General features: G+C 46.3%; 1 protein-coding gene across 2 annotated transcripts in view; it reads left to right on the forward strand.

Moving 5' to 3' along the window:
* MICAL3 (microtubule associated monooxygenase, calponin and LIM domain containing 3) overlaps positions 1-21,317 on the forward strand; it is a 441,368-nt gene that overhangs the window by 295,994 nt on the left and 124,057 nt on the right. For both annotated transcript variants that reach the window (XM_030213784.1, XM_030213786.1), the window contains one exon: positions 18,702-18,925. In XM_030213784.1, the coding sequence (XP_030069644.1) occupies positions 18,702-18,925 (224 nt within the window). The remainder of the gene's footprint in view (positions 1-18,701; positions 18,926-21,317) is intronic.

A 21,317-nucleotide genomic window follows, 5' to 3' on the forward strand; every position in this document is an offset into this window, starting at 1 on the left:
TTTCCCGGTTTAGGGATAACAGCCAACCAGGCTTCCATCATTGACAACGGCAATTGTGCCCCCTCCCACACTGAATTAATTACCATGACCGAGTAGGGGGCCAATTCCCGTGCATAGGCCTTATAAAACTCATTCGTCAATCCATCTAGTCCAGGAACCTTACCTGCCGGCAATTCTTTAATTACTTTTAATACCTCCCCCACTGTCACCGAGGCATCCAATGCCTCTCTCTAACCCTCCGACAACCCCGGCAACTCTCTTTCTGCTAAGTAAGTATCAATCTCTTCATCCTGTACAGTGGCATCCTGCTTAGACAACGTCTTGTAAAACTGTGCAAACCAATCCCAAATTTGAGGGGAGCTGTTTACTTGACCTCCCCCCATATCTTGCACACGCAATATTTGTCTGTCAGCTCTCATCTGTCTCAATTTGGTCGCCAAAAGTTGCCCAGGCTTATTAGTGCATTCATAGTGAACCTGCTTCAAGCGCGCATGTACAAAGTTCAAACTCTCCTCATGCAATGCAGCCACTTCCAACCTCACAGCCTGAAGCTCCCGGAGAACAGACACCGACCCAGTGGCCTTATATCCATCCTCCAGGGTCCCCAGTCTCTCTATACAGTCTTGCAAACGTACTCTGTTCTCTCTGTTTCGTTTACTAGCACATTTGATAAAATAACCTCTGGTTACAGCTTTGAAGGCGTCCCACACCACACCCAGCTTTGGACCCGACTCAAGGCTCAGCTCAAAATATTCCTTTAGAATGGGGACAAAATTCTTAACAGTTTCAGGGTCATTTAACAAGCAATTATTAAGTGACCAACTCCGATCTTTGACCTCCTCTCTCAACGATGGAACAGTGACCCAAACTGGAGCATGATCTGAAATAGTTATATGCCCAATGAACGAGTCGCCTCCCCCCTCTGACATAGTTTTATCTAGTAGCACACAGTCCAGTTGGTAATGTGATAGATGAACATGAGAATAGAAGGTGTAGTCTCTAGTCCTCGGGTGGCCAGAGCGCCATGCATCATACAGACCCATTGAGTCCACAAAGCTCCCCAATGCCTTGGAAAGTTTATAATCAATTGAAACCGGAGTAACAGATTTATCTATTCCAGGTTGCAAAATGCTGTAGTTCCCTCTGAAGATGAACAAAAAACTGGTCCTGCCTCTCATTTGGGGCATAAACACACCCCAGAGTAAACTCCTTGTGCTCCAAAAGGATGTGCAAGAACAAGTAACGCCCCCCAGAATCTCTCTTCAGGTGCAAAAGCTGCACCTGCACATCCCGATGGAACAAAATGGCCACGCCCCTCTTTTTTGCTCCTTGAGCGTCTGAGGCAAAGAAAGCAGAGGGGTACTGCGAAGAATTTAATAAACCCTCCGCTCTCTTGAGCAGGTGGGTCTCCTGCAGAAAAACAGCCTGAGGCTTAACCAATTTCATTTCTTTAAATAGGGTGTGTTTAAGCCTTTTACATTATAAGTCAAAATTTTAAAATCAGCCATGTACTCTATGCCTAAAATGATGAAGAAACATTGGAGAGAATCCCCCCCTTCTCCCACCCCTCCCCCTTCCCTCAGACAACTCCCCATCCTCGTACTCCCTCTATCAGACATACCCCTCCACTGGACAGAACCCCTAAAACATCCCCTCTCCCCCCTTCTTTTTTTTTAAATGTTTTATTTATAACCATTTAAATTTTTACTTGCTGGAAATACAGAGAAAGTAATATGTAGGACCGTCTCCCCCCCTTCAACTCTCACCCCCCTCTCGACTCTCATACCCCCACCAGTCAGAACCAATGACTCTGAATGGGAAAAAAACAAAGGAAATTCCCCCCTAAGAATAAACGAACCCCCTTCCGTCTAACATTAACCCCTGTCTCTCTACCCCCCCCCCTTCACTATTAATGATATTGCAAACATAGAATCCAACCACACATCAGAACCCCAACAAACCAGCATTAGTTGCAATAACACATCGTCCCGACTGGTGCAGCATGAAGTTGTCCACTCGTCGCTCTCCTCAGTGCTAAACTGCGCAACAAGTAATCAAAACTGGCCAAATATTAAATCAAAAAGAAAAGAGTGTCAAAGTCATTTAGGAGCACGCTGGTTCTTAGCTGTTGAATCAACCTTCCGCCATTTCTGCATCTGTGCCCTCGTGGCAGGCGCCATTACCTGGCAGTACCACCATTGCTGTCAGCCCCGCCTCATGTAGAACTTTCCAGGTCTCCGTCACCTTACGGGCTCGTGTTGATTTCCCATTAACTGTAAATCCCAGGGCAAACGGAAACGGCCATCTGTAGGTGATCTTTTCCTTCACTAGTATTTCCAAAACTGGTTTCATTGCTCGTCTTTGCGTCAACGTGAAGAGCGATGAATCCTGATATACCGTTACTTGCGCATTGTTGTAATCCAGGGTCTGAGCTTGGCGCGCCTTCAGCCACAACTGTTCTTTAAAGGCGTAGGAGGTAAAGCATGCTATGATATCACGCGGGCGGTTATCTCTGGGTTTGCCTAGTGCTCTGTGAGCATGCTCAAGCCCCACTGAGTTCAGATCCGCGGTGTCTCCCATAATCTTGGCGCATAGCATTCGAACCACAGCCGGAACATCCTCCATATTGTTGTTCTCTGGAACCCCCCAAAACCGGAGGTTGTTTCGTCGACCCCAGTTCTCTAAGTCATCTATCTTATAATCCAGCTCCTCCGATTTCTCCATAGTTGTTTCCAAGTGGCGTTTATCCCAGCAAATCGCTCCTCCTGCTCGTCCGCTCTCTCTTCAAGCACCTCCACACGACCTCCCAACTCTCGGAGGTCTACGCTAATAGCATCTACGTGCTCCAATATTTCCTGCTTGGAGGCTTTTATTTTGGAGCGAATTTCTTCGAGACATTTAGCTAACTCCTTCGGGAAGGTCTTCCTCGGCGTTGGACGCCGTAATTCGAGCTGCTAGGAAGCCGATTCAGACCCCGATGATCTTCCCGCCCCTGGAGACACATACCTTGATAAGTCCCATGCCAACTTCCTCGGCGGACCGCATTCTCTGTCTCGCTGTGATATACCAGCGGTTTTACTCATAGCGATCACTCTTTCAAGATTCCCAATTCAAAAACCAGTCTGCACAGGTAGCTTTCACCTGTTTCAGATCCCGATGGCAGCAGATTTGCAATTTATTAATGGGGAAGTTCAGGAGCTAAAAGCTCAGGCAACCATCTAGCCTCGTGACGTCAGTTCCTCCCATGGGCACTTATCTTTTGATGGATTTAAGAAGACAACAAGGAAAGCAGAAACAAGAGAGTGGGACCAACACAATTAGAAAAAGTAAATGGCCAGACAACAAAGTTAGAAAAAATGAATTTTATTTTTAGTTTGTTAAAGCAGTGTGGTAGCTGTGTTAATACATATAGAAAATGAAAATAAGGTAATATCTTTATTGGGCTAATTTTAATACATTTTTGACTGTTTGGAGACCAAATCCTTCTTTCTCATGTCAGAACAGAATATCATAATAGCAGTATATTGTCCTGACCTGAGGAAAAGGTTTTGGCCTCTGAAAGCTATTTGGAAAATGTATTTAGCCCCCTTCCTCCCTAAGCTCCCCATTATATCAACCATACATGAACCCTATTCTAACGCAATAGCATCTTGTATTTGTTCATACCGGAACTGGCGAACGCCATTACGGTACTCTGTAAGCCACATTGAGCCTGCAAATAGGTGGGAAAATCTGGGATAGAAATGTAACAAATAATTTCCATTTTATTTATTAACTTATAGTGTAGTGATTGGAATTGTCAGTTTTTGAAATTTATGGCTGTTATCTTTATATTTGTACAGTACAGGGAGACATACATCACTTTTTCTCTGGAGTTGCACTGTGGCTTCTTGGGGGTTCAGTTTAATATTTGTCTACATATATATTTTTTTAATTTGTGGTTATTTTATACTGCATGAGGGTCTGTCTGTGTTCTGTGTATATGAAACAGACTCGGTTTTCTGTTTATCATTAACTGTGCAGGATGGATCTGTACTAATCTGGCTTCTTTAGTTTTCCAATAGGGCTTATTGATGTTCTAGTACCCATTGCAGTGCTTATAGTGCTGTGTTTTCTTAAGTAGGTGCTTGTTATGTGACTCGTGGAAATTGTGCTGCTATTATGGTATGGTAGACGTGCTCTTTAAGTCCTGAGTGACATTTGTAGTGTTTTGTATTACTTCACAATACGCCTGGTATTGGATTTTGGATTTGAATTTAGATTGTAGCTTTCTCAGTAATAGTTCAAGGCAAGTTACATTAATAGGTATTTTCCTATCCCTGGAGGGCTTGCAGTTTAAGTTTTGTACCTGATTCAGTGGAGGGTTAAGTGATTTGTCCAAGATTTCAAGGAGCAGCAGTGGCCTCCCCGTTTCTTAGCCTGCAGATCTATTAAGTACTGCTAATAAAGGTAGCACATATCTATATTAGCTGTACCTAATCTTTGATAACTCAACCACTTACTAAAGACTAGCTGAGCTGAAGACTATTGGCCATTTGGCAACCTTCCAAAAACATTAATAGGTAAATTATTTTATGGTTGCCAGTAACCTCAGGATTTCTGTTAAGTGCTGCTGAACATCACATGGCCAATGGGAAGGTGCTGGACGGGTGAGCTAGGGCTGACATACCAACTTCAGTACTTAGAGGGAACATTGCTCCAGCTTCCCCTTCTCTCCAGCTTCCCTGCCTCCCGCAACGAGTTTAGTACCTTACCTCCCTCCTCTAGGGTGGGGCGATACTCCAAATGGCACAGCTCCTAAAGTATTGAGGCTGGCAGGTGCGGGCCTTGGGCATGAAATTGGAAGTTTGAAGGGGGATGGAGCAGGCAGGCTTTGAGAATGCACAGATGCTCAAGACCTTCAGTCCACTGGTCTCTATGCTTTTGGTGCTGAGCTAGTATGACTGCCTCGGGGAAGGGAGGTAAGGTGCTAAACATGTCATGGGGGGGCGGGGAGGTGGATAGAAGTGCTGGAGACTAATGGGAAGGGGAGGAGAGAAACTCTGGGCACCATGGTGGGGGGATTCAAAAATAGGGAAGGATACTGGCTGCCATAGGAGGGGGGTGGCTAGGGGATGGTAGGTAAGAGGAGATACTGGAGTGAGGGCAGAGCATGGGTAGGGTTGGGGGTGGAGCTTAGCACCCCCAAACATAAAGGCGTTCTGTTGCCCTTGGCTAGGAACATGTGCTGCACCTTTGACAGTCGGGGTGAATGGTGATCTCATAGAGGCAGTTAAGCAATATTCCCGCTATGGACCCGCTGGCTGGCATTGGGGCATTGCAGTGCGTGGAAGTCGGGAATCCCATGGGATGCAGAGGAAATGGTTGACAGCAGCACATCTTCGGATTTAGCACAGCATCCAAATATGCCAAGGTCTTCAGGCTTTCCGACAGGGCAAGTGCACAAGTTTGATGCAGAAGAGTGCCATTTTGTCATGGCCAACTGGAAGTGAGGAGTAGACTCTATCTGATCAAGCACGGAGCACAGCTGCCATTTTAAGGCCTCAGAGCATTCAGCTGCATCAGGTTCTTTGTTTTCTCTGGAATTTATATTGCTCTTAAATAAGGCCTATTTACTGAAGCAGGGACAGTTGGAGAAGTTCCTACATGGTGCTTCATTTTCTCGCCCCGCTGCCCCTCAATCTCCTAAGAGATCTCATTTAGACCTCCAGGAGTGGGCAAGTGATGCTATCAGCTTCTCTCTCCTTATCTGGTGTGGCCTCAGTCTACAGAAGAGTCATCATTGAAGGAGCTGTTAGAGGAGGGAGAGCTCCCTCCTGAGGGAAGGGGATGATCTGAAAGTACTGAGGTTGTTTCATAAAGAGGAGCTCAGTACTCTTATTTTTAATTATTTTATTTTAGTATTCAGTTTGTGTTGTGTCTTTGGGGGTTAAACATATACTAGGCTAATGTATGTTTTTGAATTTTGTACTTCCTGGTGATTGTCCAGTCTCTTACTATTGTTCCCCGTACAGAACTGCAAGGTAGACTGTGGAATATAAATTGTATTGTTATGTTATTTCTAAGTCACTGGCAGTGCTTTCCATTGATGAACCTTTTGCATTGGTGTCAGGAGTTCCATCTTCGTCGATCATGAGAGGACTTAGAGGTCCTTTTAAGGTCTTCCTGATGCCTCCAGGCATTCAGGATCTGATTACAGCAGAATGGGTCTCACCGGGGTGGGCCTGAGAGTGGGAAGAGCCATGGCTCACCTCTTCTCATTAGTTCTGGAGGAGAAAGAGAAATTACAGTTTCTCAAGGTGGACTCCCAGGTTATGGTGGTGACTAAGAAGACCACCTTGCTGGTGGAAGGGGGCATTGCCCTAAAAGACCTACAGGATTGGAAACTAGAAGGCTGTCTGAAACAAGCCTTTGAAGTGGCCTCTTTGGGCCTTCAAGCGACAGTGTGCAGTTCATTCGTGGTAAGAGCATGCCTGAAGTAGCATTAGTAGTCAGCAACACAAGACAGGAGCCATAACACCCAGCTGGAAGCGGGGTTGGCCTACTTGGTGGATGCTATTTGACATGTTACAGGTTACAGCCTGCGGTATGTTTTTGGCTGTCACGGCACATCAGCAACTCTGGTTGCAGCATTGGGCAGCAGATGCAGCATCAAAGTCAAGTCTAGTTAAACTGCCCTTTTGGGCAAGTGGCTATTTGGAGAAGATCTCAGTAACTTGGTGAAAGAACTGGGGGGGGGGGGGGGGGGGGGGGATAAGCCATAGTGGTTGCCAGAGGATAAGCTGAAAGCCTCCAGTCATCCGTCTTCAGGGGCACTCATTCTTGATCATGTTTGGATTTTTACCTACTGCTGTTCCATTCTGCAGTCCAGTGGCTGTTCTGGGACTGTTCCATGCCAGGATAGGCATGGAAGCTTTTCCACCTACCATTGACATTAGATACTGTGCCTATTTGAAGTGGCAGTGCTAGAAGCACGCACCCATTTGGCGCACTGCCTAAGGTGCAAGCAAAAGAATTAGGTACTAGGTTTTAAGGTTCTGTATGAAGTAATTGTTTTATTTGGCCGTGTTTTATGCTGATATTCCTATAACTAACTTTGGTTTTACTTGGGGATGGAAATAGAAAGGTAACACCCTCCAATATTTAATTTACTCAACCTTTTTTTTTTAGGCTTAACTAGTTCTGGCCGAAATAGTACTTTATGTAATGAAAAAAAAGGAGTTAGACACCAGTTACTGCATATAGAATGTGCGAAGCAACAAGTAGGTGAAAGTGTGCCTATTCCCATAGGTTACATTAGCACCAGGTCACTAGTAAAGACGCTAAGCCAGAACTTACAAAAGATTGGTTGGAGGCTGATTAATTAGGCTTGCTTTTTATTACAGAGACATGGCTGACATCCAATGACAATCCGGTAACTATAGAGAGATCTGTAAAATCTCTACATGAAATAAAAACAGAGGAGGAGGAATAGACATATAAATCTTTTTTTTTTTTAACTAGAACTTATTTCTGAGCATGTATTTCCCTCATTGGAGATATTAGCCTGTAAACTGGGAGACAGTATGTTGCAGGGTAATATTTGTTTTATATTATTTTCTTGACCATCTGGAAATTGGAAGGATGTCCAGGACGTTTTTATGGATTTTATTTCTAATAACTGTATCAAATAATAATAATAATGTAGTCTTACTAGGAGAGATAAATTTGCACTTGGAGAATTTGAATAATGGAGACACACAGATTTTTTTTTTAAGAGTTTCTATCCATGTAGGATTTCTTCTACCCAATGGGTGATAAAGATCACAGATTGGATATTTTGGCTCACAGATTTATTAACTCACAGGAGGCAGGAAAAAGAGATGTCTTGTAGCTACCAGTGCCTTGGTCGGATCATAGTAAGTTACATTTTATTTTGGATTGGACTGATTGGGATGCTGGAAGGAACTGTAGTGTTTTTAAAACTAGAGGAAAGACTGAGGGGGTGCAATTTTGGAATAAGATATGCGAGACGTCTGTACCGTTCCATACTGAGTCAATTACCTTTTTTTATCCCAATGGGATGAGGAGAGTAGCATGATATTGGACAAAATAGCACCAGAAAAGTTGAAACATAGGACTAGAAAGAAAGTACAGCCCTGGTTTAATTTGGAATTATTACAGCTCAAAAGGGAATGTAGAAGATTAGAGAGGAAATATATTAGATGTAAATCCGATGAGAATAAATACAGTGGCACAAAACAGTTCAGCAGTATAAGGAAATGATTTTAAAAGCTAAGATTAAATATTATGACTGCTGTGTAGGTGAAGCCCAATTGAATTTTAATTCTTTTTGTTTGGTCAGTGGTCTGCTAGATGTTCAGGAGCTGACAACAGATATTAGTCTCCTTCGGCCCAAGATCTAGCTGATTATTTTGAGTAGAAAGTAGTAATCATCTGATGAGAATTATCTACTAAAGCAATGGTTATTGGGGATTATTTTAATTCACCCAGAGACAGAGGATTCTCTGTTAATGGATAGATCCTAGTCTTATTTTACATCACCTTCCTTTGACCAAGTTAAATACTTTAACAGGTACTCTGAATCTCATTGTACTTTAGACAAGTGTCCTAGTCATCTAATGAAGCATGCCCCTAACATCTTTATATAAGGCCTGAGGAAATGTATTATCTTTGTTTCAGCAAGGGCAATTTCCAACGGAAAAGGGTGGCATTATTTTAACACCAGTTCAAAAAAAATAAGTTGATCACAAAGGACCAATGGCCTCCTCCCTCTATTGTTAAAGGTGAAGGAGGAAACAACTTACGGAATACTTGTCACATTTCTCTCTATTGCATAGCTCACAATCAGGATTCTGTCCTAATTATAGTATGGAGACTGTTTTGGCAACTTTGATGGCTGAGTTAAGAAAAGAGGTAAGCCCGGGTAGAAGGATTATGATATGTCTTGTGCTTTCGACTTGGTAGATCATGAGTTGCTGTTGAATCTATTTGATAGCATGGGTATCACGTGGTAAGGTTTTAACATGTTTTGAGGGACTCCTACATTGTAGAACCTAGAGAGTAAAGATGTCAGGTACCTTATCGTCTGAGTGGGTCCCAGAATGTGGAGTACCACAAGGTTCTCCCTGCTATTTAATATACTGATGGCCCCATTGGGTTACTTATTGGAATCTAGTGGTTTAAAGGCTTATATTTATACAGACAATGTAACTGCATCCCATTTGCTAATATTATGAATGTGATGGACGAAGCCAAACGTGTGCACTAGGTTTAATGGAATCTTGGGCTATGGCCTTCAAGTTGAAGTTAAATAGGGATAAAATGACATTCTCCGAGGACAAGCAGGCTGCTTGTTCTCACTGATGGGTGACGTCCACGGCAGCCCCTCCAATCGGAATCTTCACTAGCAAAGTCCTTTGCTAGCCCTCGCGCGCCCGCGCGCACCGCGCATGCGCGGCCGCCTTCCCGCCCGAAACCGGCTCGAGCCGGCCAGTCTTCTTTTGTCCGCACTCGGTACTGTCGTGTTTCGCCGTGTCGAGCCCCGGAAAGTCGACCTCGCGCGTCCAAATTTATTTTGACGTATTTTTTTCTTCGGAAAAGTCTTTAAAAGTGTCGGGAAGTGCTCCGGAAACCCCCCCCCCCCCCCGGGTTTCGTGTCAACCCCTTCCCGTACTTCCAGCTTTTTGCCCCGATAAGTTTTCTTTCGTCGTCGGGGTAGGCCTCTTTTCGGCCTCGGTCGAGATTTTCTCCCTTAAAAATTTTTGGTGCTCTTTTTCCGTCATTTCGGATTTTGATTTCGCCGGCGTGATTTTTCCGCCCATGACATCGAAGCCTTCCAGCGGCTTCAAGAAGTGCACCCAGTGCGCCCGGATAATCTCGCTCACTGATCGACACTCGTCGTGTCTTCAGTGTCTGGGGGCCGAGCACCGCCCTCAGAACTGTAGTCTGTGTTCCCTGCTTCAAAGGCGGACTCAGGTAGCGAGATTAGCCCAGTGGAACGTGTTGTTCTCGGGCTCTTCGTCGGCATCGGCACCGGGATCTTCGAGTGCATCGACGTCGTCAGCGTCCAGACCATCTTCCTCGGCCGCCACTGCGTCGAGTGCATCGAGGCATCGGGCCTCTGCATCGGCGCCAAGGTATCGGGCGACTGCATCGACGTCGGTGGTACCGGGACCTCGTCTGCTGATGTCGTCGGACGGTGGTGCATCGTCAGGAGTGCAGGTCCATTCCCCTGCTGGTGGCGGTGAGCCTTCGGGTGGGTCTCCTCCTACCCTGAGGGCTCCTGCGGTACAGCCCCCCCGAGACCGACCTCCTTTGGCCTCGGCCCCGAGGAAGCGACGGCTGGATTCTACGTCCTCCTCGTCGGTGCCGGGGAGCTCCGGTGACATGCTTCGGAAGAAGTCGAATAAGCATCGACACCGGTCGCCTCCCCGCGTCGGCACCGAGAGCTCTGGGTCGCCGAGGGAGTCGGCACCCAGCAGGCATCGGCACCGAGAGGACCGCTCACCCTCTGTTCAGTAGGTGTCGATGCACTCCACTCTGGACAGCCCGGAACAGCCTCCTCGCCCGGAACAGGTTCTGACGTCGACGCCTGCATCGACCTCTTTGCCTTTCTCTGCAGCCGCTCTGAACGAGAGCCTCCGGGCCATTCTCCCAGAGATTCTGGGAGAGCTGTTGTGCCCTACCCCTCCGGTACCGGCGGTGCTTGCGCCTCCGGTACCGTCGAGCGTGGCGCCGGCTGGCCCATCGCCCGGGGTGAGGTCCCCGACGTCGGTACCGCATGCGGTGCCGACTGCGGCCACCTCCCAGGAGGGCTCCCCGACTACGTCGGCGGAGGGAGCTTCGCCGATGCGGGCGAGGGAGTCTACCTCTCGACGCCCCCATCGTGGACGTGGCTCCACCGAGTCGAGCCGGGCGAGGTTGCAGACACAGGTTCGGGAACTTGTGTCTGACACCGATGATGAGGCCTCGTGGGAGGAAGAGGAAGACCCCAGATATTTCTCTGACGAGGAGTCTGAGGGTCTTCCTTCTGATCCCACTCCCTCTCCTGAAAGACAGCTTTCTCCTCCTAAGAGTCTGTCTTTCGCTTCCTTTGTCCGGGAGATGTCTACGGCCATCCCCTTCCCGGTGGTTGTGGAGGACGAGCCCAGGGCTGAAATGTTTGAGCTCCTGGACTATCCTTCTCCACCTAAGGAAGCGTCCACTGTTCCCTTGCACCATGTCCTAAAAAAGACATTGCTTGCGAACTGGACCAAGCCACTAAGTAATCCCCACATTCCCAAGAAGATCGAGTCCCAGTACCGGATCCATGGGGACCCAGAGCTGATGCGCACCCAGTTGCCTCATGACTCTGGAGTTGTGGATTTGGCCCTAAAGAAGGCTAAGAGTTCTAGGGAGCATGCTTCGGCGCCCCCGGGCAAAGACTCTAGAACCTTAGACTCCTTTGGGAGGAAGGCCTACCATTCTTCTATGCTCGTGGCCAAAATCCAGTCTTACCAGCTCTACACGAGCATACACATGCGGAACAATGTGCGGCAGTTGGCGGGCTTGGTTGATGCTCTTCCCCCTGAGCAAGCCAAGCCTTTTCAGGAGGTGGTCAGGCAGCTGAAGGCGTGCAGAAAATTCCTGGCCAGAGGGGTGTATGACACCTTTGATGTTGCGTCCAGGGCCGCTGCTCAAGGTGTGGTGATGCGCAGGCTCTCATGGCTGCGTGCCTCCGACCTGGAGAATAGACTCCAGCAGCGGATTGCGGACTCGCCTTGCCGTGCGGACAATATTTTTATAGAGAAGGTCGAGCAGGTGGTAGAGCATCTCCACCAGCGGGACACCGCATTCGACAAGTTCTCCCGCCGGCAGCCTTCAGCCTCTACCTCTAAAGGTAGAAGATTTTTTGGGGGAAGGAGGACTGTTCCCTACTCTTCTGGCAAGCGTAGATACAATCCCCCTTCTCGACAGCCTGCGGCCCAGGCTAAGCCCCAGCGCGCTCGCTCTCGTCAGCAGCGTGCGCCTCAGCAAGGCCCCGCGGCTCCCCAGCAAAAGCAAGGGGCGAGCTTTTGACTGGCTCCAGCAGAGCATAGCCGACATCCAAGTATCAGTGCCGGGCGACCTGCCGGTCGGGGGGAGGTTGAAAGCTTTTCACCAAAGGTGGCCTCTCATAACCTCCGATCAGTGGGTTCTGCAAATAGTCCGGCAAGGATACACCCTCAATTTGGCCTCAAAACCTCCAAATTGTCCACCGGGAGCTCAATCTTACAGCTTCCAGCACAAGCAGGTACTTGCAGAGGAACTCTCCGCCCTTCTCAGCGCCAATGCGGTCGAGCCCGTGCCATCCGGGCAAGAAGGGCTGGGATTCTATTCCAGGTACTTCCTTGTGGAAAAGAAAACAGGGGGGATGCGTCCCATCCTAGACCTAAGGGCCCTGAACAAATATCTCGTAAAAGAAAAGTTCTGGATGCTTTCCCTGGGCACCCTTCTTCCCATGATTCAGGAAAACGATTGGCTATGCTCTCTGGACTTGAAGGATGCCTACACACATATCCCGATACTGCCAGCTCACAGACAGTATCTGCGATTTCAGCTGGGCACACGTCACTTTCAGTACTCTGTGCTACCCTTTGGGCTCGCCTCTGCGCCCAGGGTGTTCACAAAGTGCTTGGCTGTAGTAGCAGCAGCACTTCGCAGGCTGGGGGTGCACGTGTTCCCATATCTCGACGATTGGCTGGTGAAGAACACGTCCGAGGCAGGAGCCCTGCAGTCCATGCGGATGACTATTCGCCTCCTGGAGCTACTGGGGTTTGTGATAAATTACCCAAAGTCCCATCTTCTCCCAGCACAGAGACTCGAATTCATAGGAGCTCTGCTGGATTCTCGGACGGCTCGCGCCTATCTCCCAGAGGCGAGAGCCAACAACTTGTTGTCCCTCGTCTCGCGGGTGCGAGCGTCCCAGCAGATCACAGCTCGGCAGATGTTGAGATTGCTGGGCCACATGGCCTCCACAGTTCATGTGACTCCCATGGCCCGCCTTCACATGAGATCTGCCCAATGGACCCTAGCTTCTCAGTGGTTTCAGGCTGCTGGGGATCTAGAAGACGTGATCCACCTGTCCACGAGTTTTCTCGAATCCCTGTATTGGTGGACGATTTGGTCCAATTTGACTCTGGGACGTCCTTTCCAAATTCCTCAGCCACAAAAAGTGCTGACAACGGATGCGTCTCTCCTGGGATGGGGAGCTCATGTCGATGGGCTTCACACCCAAGGAAGCTGGTCCCTCCAGGAACGCGATCTACAGATCAATCTTCTGGAGTTGCGAGCGATCTGGAACGCTCTGAAGGCTTTCAGAGATCGGCTGTCCCACCAAATTATCCAAATTCAGACAGACAACCAGGTTGCCATGTACTACGTCAACAAGCAGGGGGGCACCGGATCTCGCCCCCTGTGTCAGGAAGCCGTCAGCATGTGGCTCTGGGCTCGCCGACACGGCATGGTGCTCCAAGCCACATATCTGGCAGGCGTAAACAACAGTCTGGCCGACAGGTTGAGCAGGATTATGCAACCTCACGAGTGGTCGCTCAATTCCCGAGTGGTGCGCCAGATCTTCCAAGCGTGGGGCACCCCCTTGGTGGATCTCTTCGCATCTCGAGCAAACCACAAAGTCCCTCAATTCTGTTCCAGGCTTCAGGCCCCCGGCAGACTGGCATCGGATGCCTTCCTCCTGCATTGGGGGGAGGGCCTGCTGTATGCTTATCCTCCCATTCCTCTGGTGGGGAAGACTTTGTTGAAACTCAAGCAAGACCGAGGCACCATGATTCTGATTGCTCCTTTTTGGCCGCGTCAGATCTGGTTCCCTCTTCTTCTGGAGTTATCCTCCGAAGAACTGTGGAGATTGGAGTGTTTTCCGACCCTCATCACGCAGGACGAAGGGGCTCTTCTGCATCCCAGCCTCCGGTCCCTGGCTCTCACAGCCTGGATGTTGAGAGCGTAGACTTTGCCTCTTTGGGTCTGTCGGAGGGTGTCTCCCGCATCTTGCTTGCTTCCAGGAAAGATTCCACTAAGAGGAGTTACTTCTTTTTATGGAGGAGGTTTGCCGTCTGGTGTGACAGCAAGGCCCTAGATCCTCGCTCTTGTCCTACACAGACCCTGCTTGAATACCTTCTGCACTTGTCTGAGTCTGGTCTTAAGACCAACTCTGTAAGGGTTCACCTTAGTGCGATTAGTGCATACCATTACCGTGTGGAAGGTAAGCCGATCTCAGGACAGCCTTTAGTTGCTCGCTTCATGAGAGGTTTGCTGTTGTCAAAGCCCCCTATCAAGCCTCCTCCAGTGTCATGGGATCTCAATGTCATTCTCACCCAGCTGATGAAACCTCCTTTTGAGCCACTGAACTCCTGCCATCTGAAGTACTTGACCTGGAAGGTCATTTTCTTGGTGGCAGTTACTTCAGCTCGTAGTCAGTGAGCTTCAGGCCCTGGTAGCCCAGGCCCCTTACACCAAATTTCATCATAACAGAGTAGTCCTCCGCACTCACCCTAAGTTCTTGCCAAAGGTCGTGTCGGAGTTCCATCTGAACCAGTCAATTGTCTTGCCAACATTCTTCCCCCGTCCTCATTCCTGCCCTGCTGAACGTCAGCTGCACACATTGGACTGCAAGAGAGCATTGGCCTTCTACCTGGAGCGGACACAGCCCAACAGACAGTCCGCCCAATTGTTTGTTTCTTTTGATCCCAATAGGAGGGGAGCGGCTGTGGGGAAACGCACCATATCCAATTGGCTAGCAGATTGCATTTCCTTCACTTACGCCCAGGCGGGGCTGGCTCTTGAGGGTCATGTCACGGCTCATAATGTTAGAGCCATGGCTGCGTCGGTAGCCCACTTGAAGTCAGCCTCCATTGAAGAAATTTGCAAAGCTGCGACGTGGTCATCTGTCCACACATTCACATCTCATTACTGCCTGCAGCAGGACACCCGACGCGACAGTCGGTTCGGGCAGTCAGTTCTTCAGAACCTGTTTGGGCTTTAGGATCCAACTCCACCCCCCGAGGGCCCTGTTTGTTCTGTTCCAGGCTACACTCTCAGTTAGTTGGTAAATTTTTTAGGTCAATCTCAGTTATGTCCTCGCCGTTGCGAGGCCCAATTGACCATTGTTGTTGTTTTGAGTGAGCCTGGGGGCTAGGGATACCCCATCAGTGAGAACAAGCAGCCTGCTTGTCCTCGGAGAAAGCGAATGCTACATACCTGTAGAAGGTATTCTCCGAGGACAGCAGGCTGATTGTTCTCACAAACCCGCCCGCCTCCCCTTTGGAGTTGTGTCTTCCCTTGTGTTGTCTTGCTACATACTGGACTGGCCGGCTCGAGCCGGTTTCGGGCGGGAAGACGGCCGCGCATGCGCGGTGCGCGCGGGCGCGCAAGGGCTAGCAAAGGACTTTGCTAGTGAAGATTCCGATTGGAGGGGCTGCCGTGGACGTCACCCATCAGTGAGAACAATCAGCCTGCTGTCCTCGGAGAATACCTTCTACAGGTATGTAGCATTCGCTTTTCTGTTAATATCTAATCCATACAAGCGTATTTTATGTAATAAATTTTCTATTGGCCAAAAAGAATATAAATTGGATACTAATATTGGGAGTAATACTCAACCAATATATGTCCTTTGAGACACAAATATCTGTGGTTGTGTCAAAAGTATTTGTCACTCTGGCAGTTAGAAAGATTGAGATCTTTTATTTCAAAGTCTGTGTTTTGTATTGTGATCCAGAGTTTTGTGATGTCCCAAATAGATTATTGTAATGCTGTCTATATTGAATGCAGGGATAATGCCATTAAAAAATTACAAACACAGAACAGTGCTGCACATCTAATATGTAGATCATCATGATATGATCATGTAACTCCCTTGTTGAAGTCCCTACACTGGCTGCCGATCAGAGCAAGGGTGGTTTTTACGAATTGTATCCAAGTTATATGTTATCCTTGGTGGAGATTTCTGTGTGAAATGTCATTGTGCAAGCATGGGATTATCTAGTTCGCCACTTACCTAGTTGTAAGGGATTGGTGTCCAAGTCTGTTCATGTTGCTGGCTTTCAATATAATTCAACTAAATGGTGGAACACTCTATGGATATTTGATGTGAGTCATCCTATGAGAGATTTCATACAAAACTAAAAACTTCTGTTTAAAAAATACTTACTGATAGAAATGTCTTGACTAAGCTAATCTTGTTGTGTCTATTTTTAAATTGTTCCATACTTAATAATGTATTTCTCTAATATATCATTTCCTTTTATCTTTGTGAATTGTATCTATCTGGTAGTATAACTTATGTAAGCCACATAGAACTTGATTTGATATATGGATGTTTGTTGGATATAAATTTAATGAAATGGAATTTCGTAATACCGGCCTGGTCGTCAGCAATATGGTCAGAAGTTCTACTTTTAGGCATGCCTGTTTTCCTTTCGTGCAGACAGGAAGTCCTGCTCTCACCTAGAGCACCCAATGCCTCCAGAGCTTTGCAGTAATATGAGGCTGGTCCACTCTTCTCTTCCTCCGGTGGGAGGAAATCTTCAGGAGTTTTGGGAAGAGTGGGCCAAAATAAGTACATAAGTATTGCCATACTGAGACAGACCAAAGGTCCATCAAGCCCAGAATCCTGTGTCCAACAGTGGCCAATCCAGGTTTCTAGTACCTGGCAAGGTCCCAAAACAGTACAATACATCTCCTTCAAAGATCTTAAGACAGCGTTCTTGCTAGCTGTTGCATCAGCACATAGAGTTTTGGAGCTTCAGGCTCTCTCTTGTCAGGAAGGATCACATTCTTCGCTTTTCAGAGCCATGTGTCTCCTGTGCATGGTTACTTCCTTCCGAAAGTGGTACCAGCATTTCATTTCAACAAATCTGTGGAACTTCCATCCTTTCACAGAGAGGATGAAGAGGCTCAGTATTCTTCCTTTAAGCACATTGAGAAGCTTCGAGTCCATTGGATATCTGGAAGTTACGATTGAGTTTTGCAAATTGGACAGACTGTGCTTTTTGGTAAACAGAGGCTCAGCTTCATGACTTCCAAGCTCACAATTGCTAGATGGATGGAGGAGACCACTGTGTCAGCTTATTTGCTTGCACAGAAGCAGGCTCTTCAGACCTTGTGGACTCATTCTGCAAGGTGTATACCTGGGTGAAGACTAACTTACTATCTCCGGCAGATGTTTGCAAGTTAGTGATATGGTTGATGCTACATATCTTTGCCAACCACTACAAGGTGGACATTGCGGTGTGCTCGGAATCCAGTTTTAGGTCTTCAGTCTTGGGCAGAGATGCCAGAATCCCACCAACTCTAGAGATTGCTTTTGAACATCCCACAGGTTCTGGAATAGTAGAAAGCTATAAAATGGAAGGAGAAATTAGGTCTTACCTGTAATTTTTTCCATTAGTCCTTTCGACTATTCCAGAGACCTGCCTGAGGTTTCTGAGATATTTAGTCAATGCAGAGTAATAGATCAAATAATGACTGTCACCTTGAATTGTGCTTCCTGCATATCTCTTGTTCTCTACAAGTTTTCCAAAGATGAGAAAGGTCCACACGTGCTTGCTCATCTGGTTAGTGTTAGTTTAGCAAGTTGTTTAATGATGTTGTGGGTGTTCTGAGATTCTGCTTACTGCTTCAGTTTTCAGTTCTCTATCACCATCTGCTGGTTGATGGACACAACTATTCCACAGGTTCTGGAATAGTAGGAAAGAAAATGATCAGGAAAGGCGTAATTTCTCCTTACAATGTATATGAAGTAGTTTTACAATCTGTGATGATTTAGGTAGGCCTTTCTCAAGTGTGTTTTTAATAAACCAAAATTAATCAGTAAAAAAATTGCCTATCAAATTTATATTCCATTTTTTGGAAACAGTGATACATTAACACAGTATTTTGGTACAAGATGAAAAGTAGTTTTTTGTTGTTGTAATTCTCTCTGACAGGGAAATGTTTTGCATTATTACCAGGAAAAAAAGTCAAACAAAAATGTAACTTGTGTTCTCCAAACTTGGCTTCTTTCTCAGTTTGAAATGCAAAGTGAAAACATGCTTGCTAAATACAGGCAAATTTCATATTGATCTGTGAGCTGGAGAGGTAGCAAACTGTCGGCTTATTGGTGTTGAGTTGAGTAGGAAAGAGAAGGGGTGGGGAATAGAAAAAAAAAGATTCTATTAAGTATGTGGGTTTGCTTATGCTCTAAAAAGCTTGTCAATTCAAAATGTTTAATACATTCAACTGCTTTGATTTCTAGCCCCCAAGATAAATTTTCAAGTTCCTTGTTTTGTATACATTTTAAACTTTTTGTACAGTTATGTTTAGAAAAAGTGTATCAAACTGTCAGTACGAGAGCTCTTTAATCAAAAGTCCTACAGTACTTTGTGAGTGCATGTTCTGGGTAGGGGCTGATATTTCAGTGACCATTTACTTTCATTTCTTTGATTTCTAATACATTTCTAGTTCATTTTACTGTTAGTGATGTGGACACCTACCTGTTGGAAATGTGCAGATTCTCTAGTTTTCAAGAGAAGGAAACAAATATGTTTTTTCACTGATAAAACTTTGAATGGTAGAAGGTCTAATCAATATATCATTTAGCACGTTGTTAAAGGAAAACAAAGTGCCACCAGTAGATGGTCTAACTTAGGATGTTGCTGATTTTTTTTCTTATGTCTCCCTTACAGCAGTTCAGAGTCTGAGATGGAGGAGGAAGAAGAGGAGGGACAAACACAGCCTCCTTCCTCAGACTTGGGTGGAGTGCCCTGGAAAGAAGCAGTGCGGATCCATGCACTCCTGAAGGGGAAGACTGGAGATGAAATAGAGGATGCAGAAACCCTTGAGGCAGTAATTGGAGATGAGGAGGAGGAAGAAGAGGAGGAGGTGGAGGAGGAGGAAGAGTCCAGTGAAGGTTAGTAGCATCATGTGACCGTTACACATAATCATGTTTGCCTGCAGGTTTACTAACATACATAGTAATGTAGGTAATGACCAAAAAAGGCCAGCCAAAATATTCATTCTGCCCAATTGTCGTATCCACAGTGTTAAGAATATATCTTAGCTGCCAGTAGTAGTGTAACCACCTACAGGATTTCTCCTTATCCAGAACAGTCTTTCGTTATCTTCTCCTTTTGTATTAAACCATCTAAGAGCACTCTCATTCTCAGCTTAGATTCCCCCAGCTCCCACCTCTTATGTTCGGCCAAAAAGCACTGAAATAGTCTAACTAGCCTGTTATACTAACAGTCATTACCCAAGCATCTGGGCTGTTAGTTCATTGGATAGCCTGCCAGGGAGACCTGGGGTAGCCTGCCGGACAGATCTGCATTTCCACTAAGTTTTCTAATTAATCTGGTTTTCACAGTATTTGAAGCCTGTCAGACAGTTCCCGCCTGCTTAAATAGCTTCTGTCGTCATAAAGTAGTGACTAATACCAGTCATCTTGGACCACAGTGTAGCCTGCCAGACAGATCTGGTTATACTACTTGGCATTTCCACTAGGAGAATTGACTGTGATGCAGGAAAAGGCCTGGATTTGTAAGCTATTGTTCCTATGAATTATTGGACACTAAAATAATTCTGTTAAAGATGACAAGCAATTTAATGCTCTCATTTTAAAATGTTTAGCCTTGTTTTGATCGCCACTCATAATATTTATTGCAATGAACTTTTAATACTTAATTGTACCTTCACCAGAATGTGAATTAAAAAACTAGGTCTAGCTCATATTCCTACTGGTAACCAGTTATGTAGTATTTATAAATTGCCATCTCAAAGGGCGCTAGTATTTTTATCCTGTTTCCCCACACCTAAGATAAATTTTATTTAGAGAGTACTTAATATAGCTTAGATGATTATTGTAATAGTTTTTACACAGTTCACAATTTAATAAATGACATACATTAATGGGTTACCTTGCTTTGTGCCACAGTTCTAGTTAAATAGTGGAATCGCATAAGAGTTATACTGACTGCAAACTTTAATGTAAACAGGAGCATGCTATTTCGATAATTTATATCAGGCCTCGGCCCAAGCATCTGTTGTCTTAAGTGAACCATCAGCCTTGGTCCTGCCCATAGTCCAACAATTTCCCTTCTCTTCCTTCCCAGTTCTCCAGCATCTTCCCCTTTCCTACCCCCTCCATTAGTAGCCCAGCTTCTCCCCTTCCCTTACTCTCCCCAAAGTGTCCAACATCTTTCTCCTTTCCACACCCCAGGTGTCCAGCATTTCACTCCTCCCCTCTTCCTTTCCCCCTGCCACTGCTGCCACCTTACCTGTGCAGGAGCCAAGCCTGCATAGAAGAGAGAGGAGGGTGTGGAATACAGCAGGTCTTGAGTATGCACACATGGGATGCTCAAAGGCCTGCTGTTCGCTGCACTGCCATCCTCCAAAGCCTACTGCCCTAGGCAGATGCCTAGTCCACCTAGTGATAGGGCCAACCCTGGATTAAAGAAGTAAACACATACATTGTACTACTCTGCTCATCCATGGAGCTCTAAATGTTCTTTCATCACCCTTCTTTCCTCTATACTACCACTTCAACAGTAACTGCCTCAGCAGCATTCCCTGCAAGGATATTACAGCTCCTAGCTTCAGAGTATAGCTTGATTAGCTTTTAGTAAGGGTTACATATTTGATTCTTTAATACTTCAAAACTTGCCAGGGAAAATATTTCTTTTTTTTTCCTGGGGAAGGCTTTTTTGTTTGTTCGTTTATAGATCATATCGATTCTTTTTAGTGCCTGTTAAAATGATTTAGTACATGAATCCCATGGAGCATGTGCAATAGTCTTAACCTAAACAAGTCGGCCACCACTATTGCTTTAGCTTGCTCATAACATTCTTTTAATTTCCTACATTGATCCTTTTCAACTGAATCTCAGAAACATTTAGAACTGCTTGAATGCTGTTGCCACTTGACTTCTTAATAACCTTCTCATTCTCAGCCCTTCCATGACAGCAGCCTCTTGGTTCATAGGCAGAGCTTTGAACCCTTTGCTCAGTCCTGTATTTGGGGCACACTTTGTGCCATGCCGGCTGCGTAGTGTTAGAGGGGTCTTGGCTCCGGGATGACCCCTCCCAATCCAGTAAATCCGTACAACCCAACTCTCTAAGGGCTTTCCATACTCCTGCAAAGGTGTGGACCTTCTTTGTTTGAGAGCCCAGTGTAAATTGTAATCCAAAGTAGTTAGCCAGTTATCTCCCACAGCTCCTTCCTTCTCTGGAGAGTGGCCCTGGCCAAGTCTTGGTAGATCTGTATTTTGCAGTTGTTCCACACTACGTCCCCCATAATGCGTGCCCTTC

The sequence above is a fragment of the Microcaecilia unicolor genome, chromosome 9 (genome assembly GCF_901765095.1).
Source record: "Microcaecilia unicolor chromosome 9, aMicUni1.1, whole genome shotgun sequence".
Lineage (NCBI taxonomy): Eukaryota > Metazoa > Chordata > Amphibia > Gymnophiona > Siphonopidae > Microcaecilia > Microcaecilia unicolor.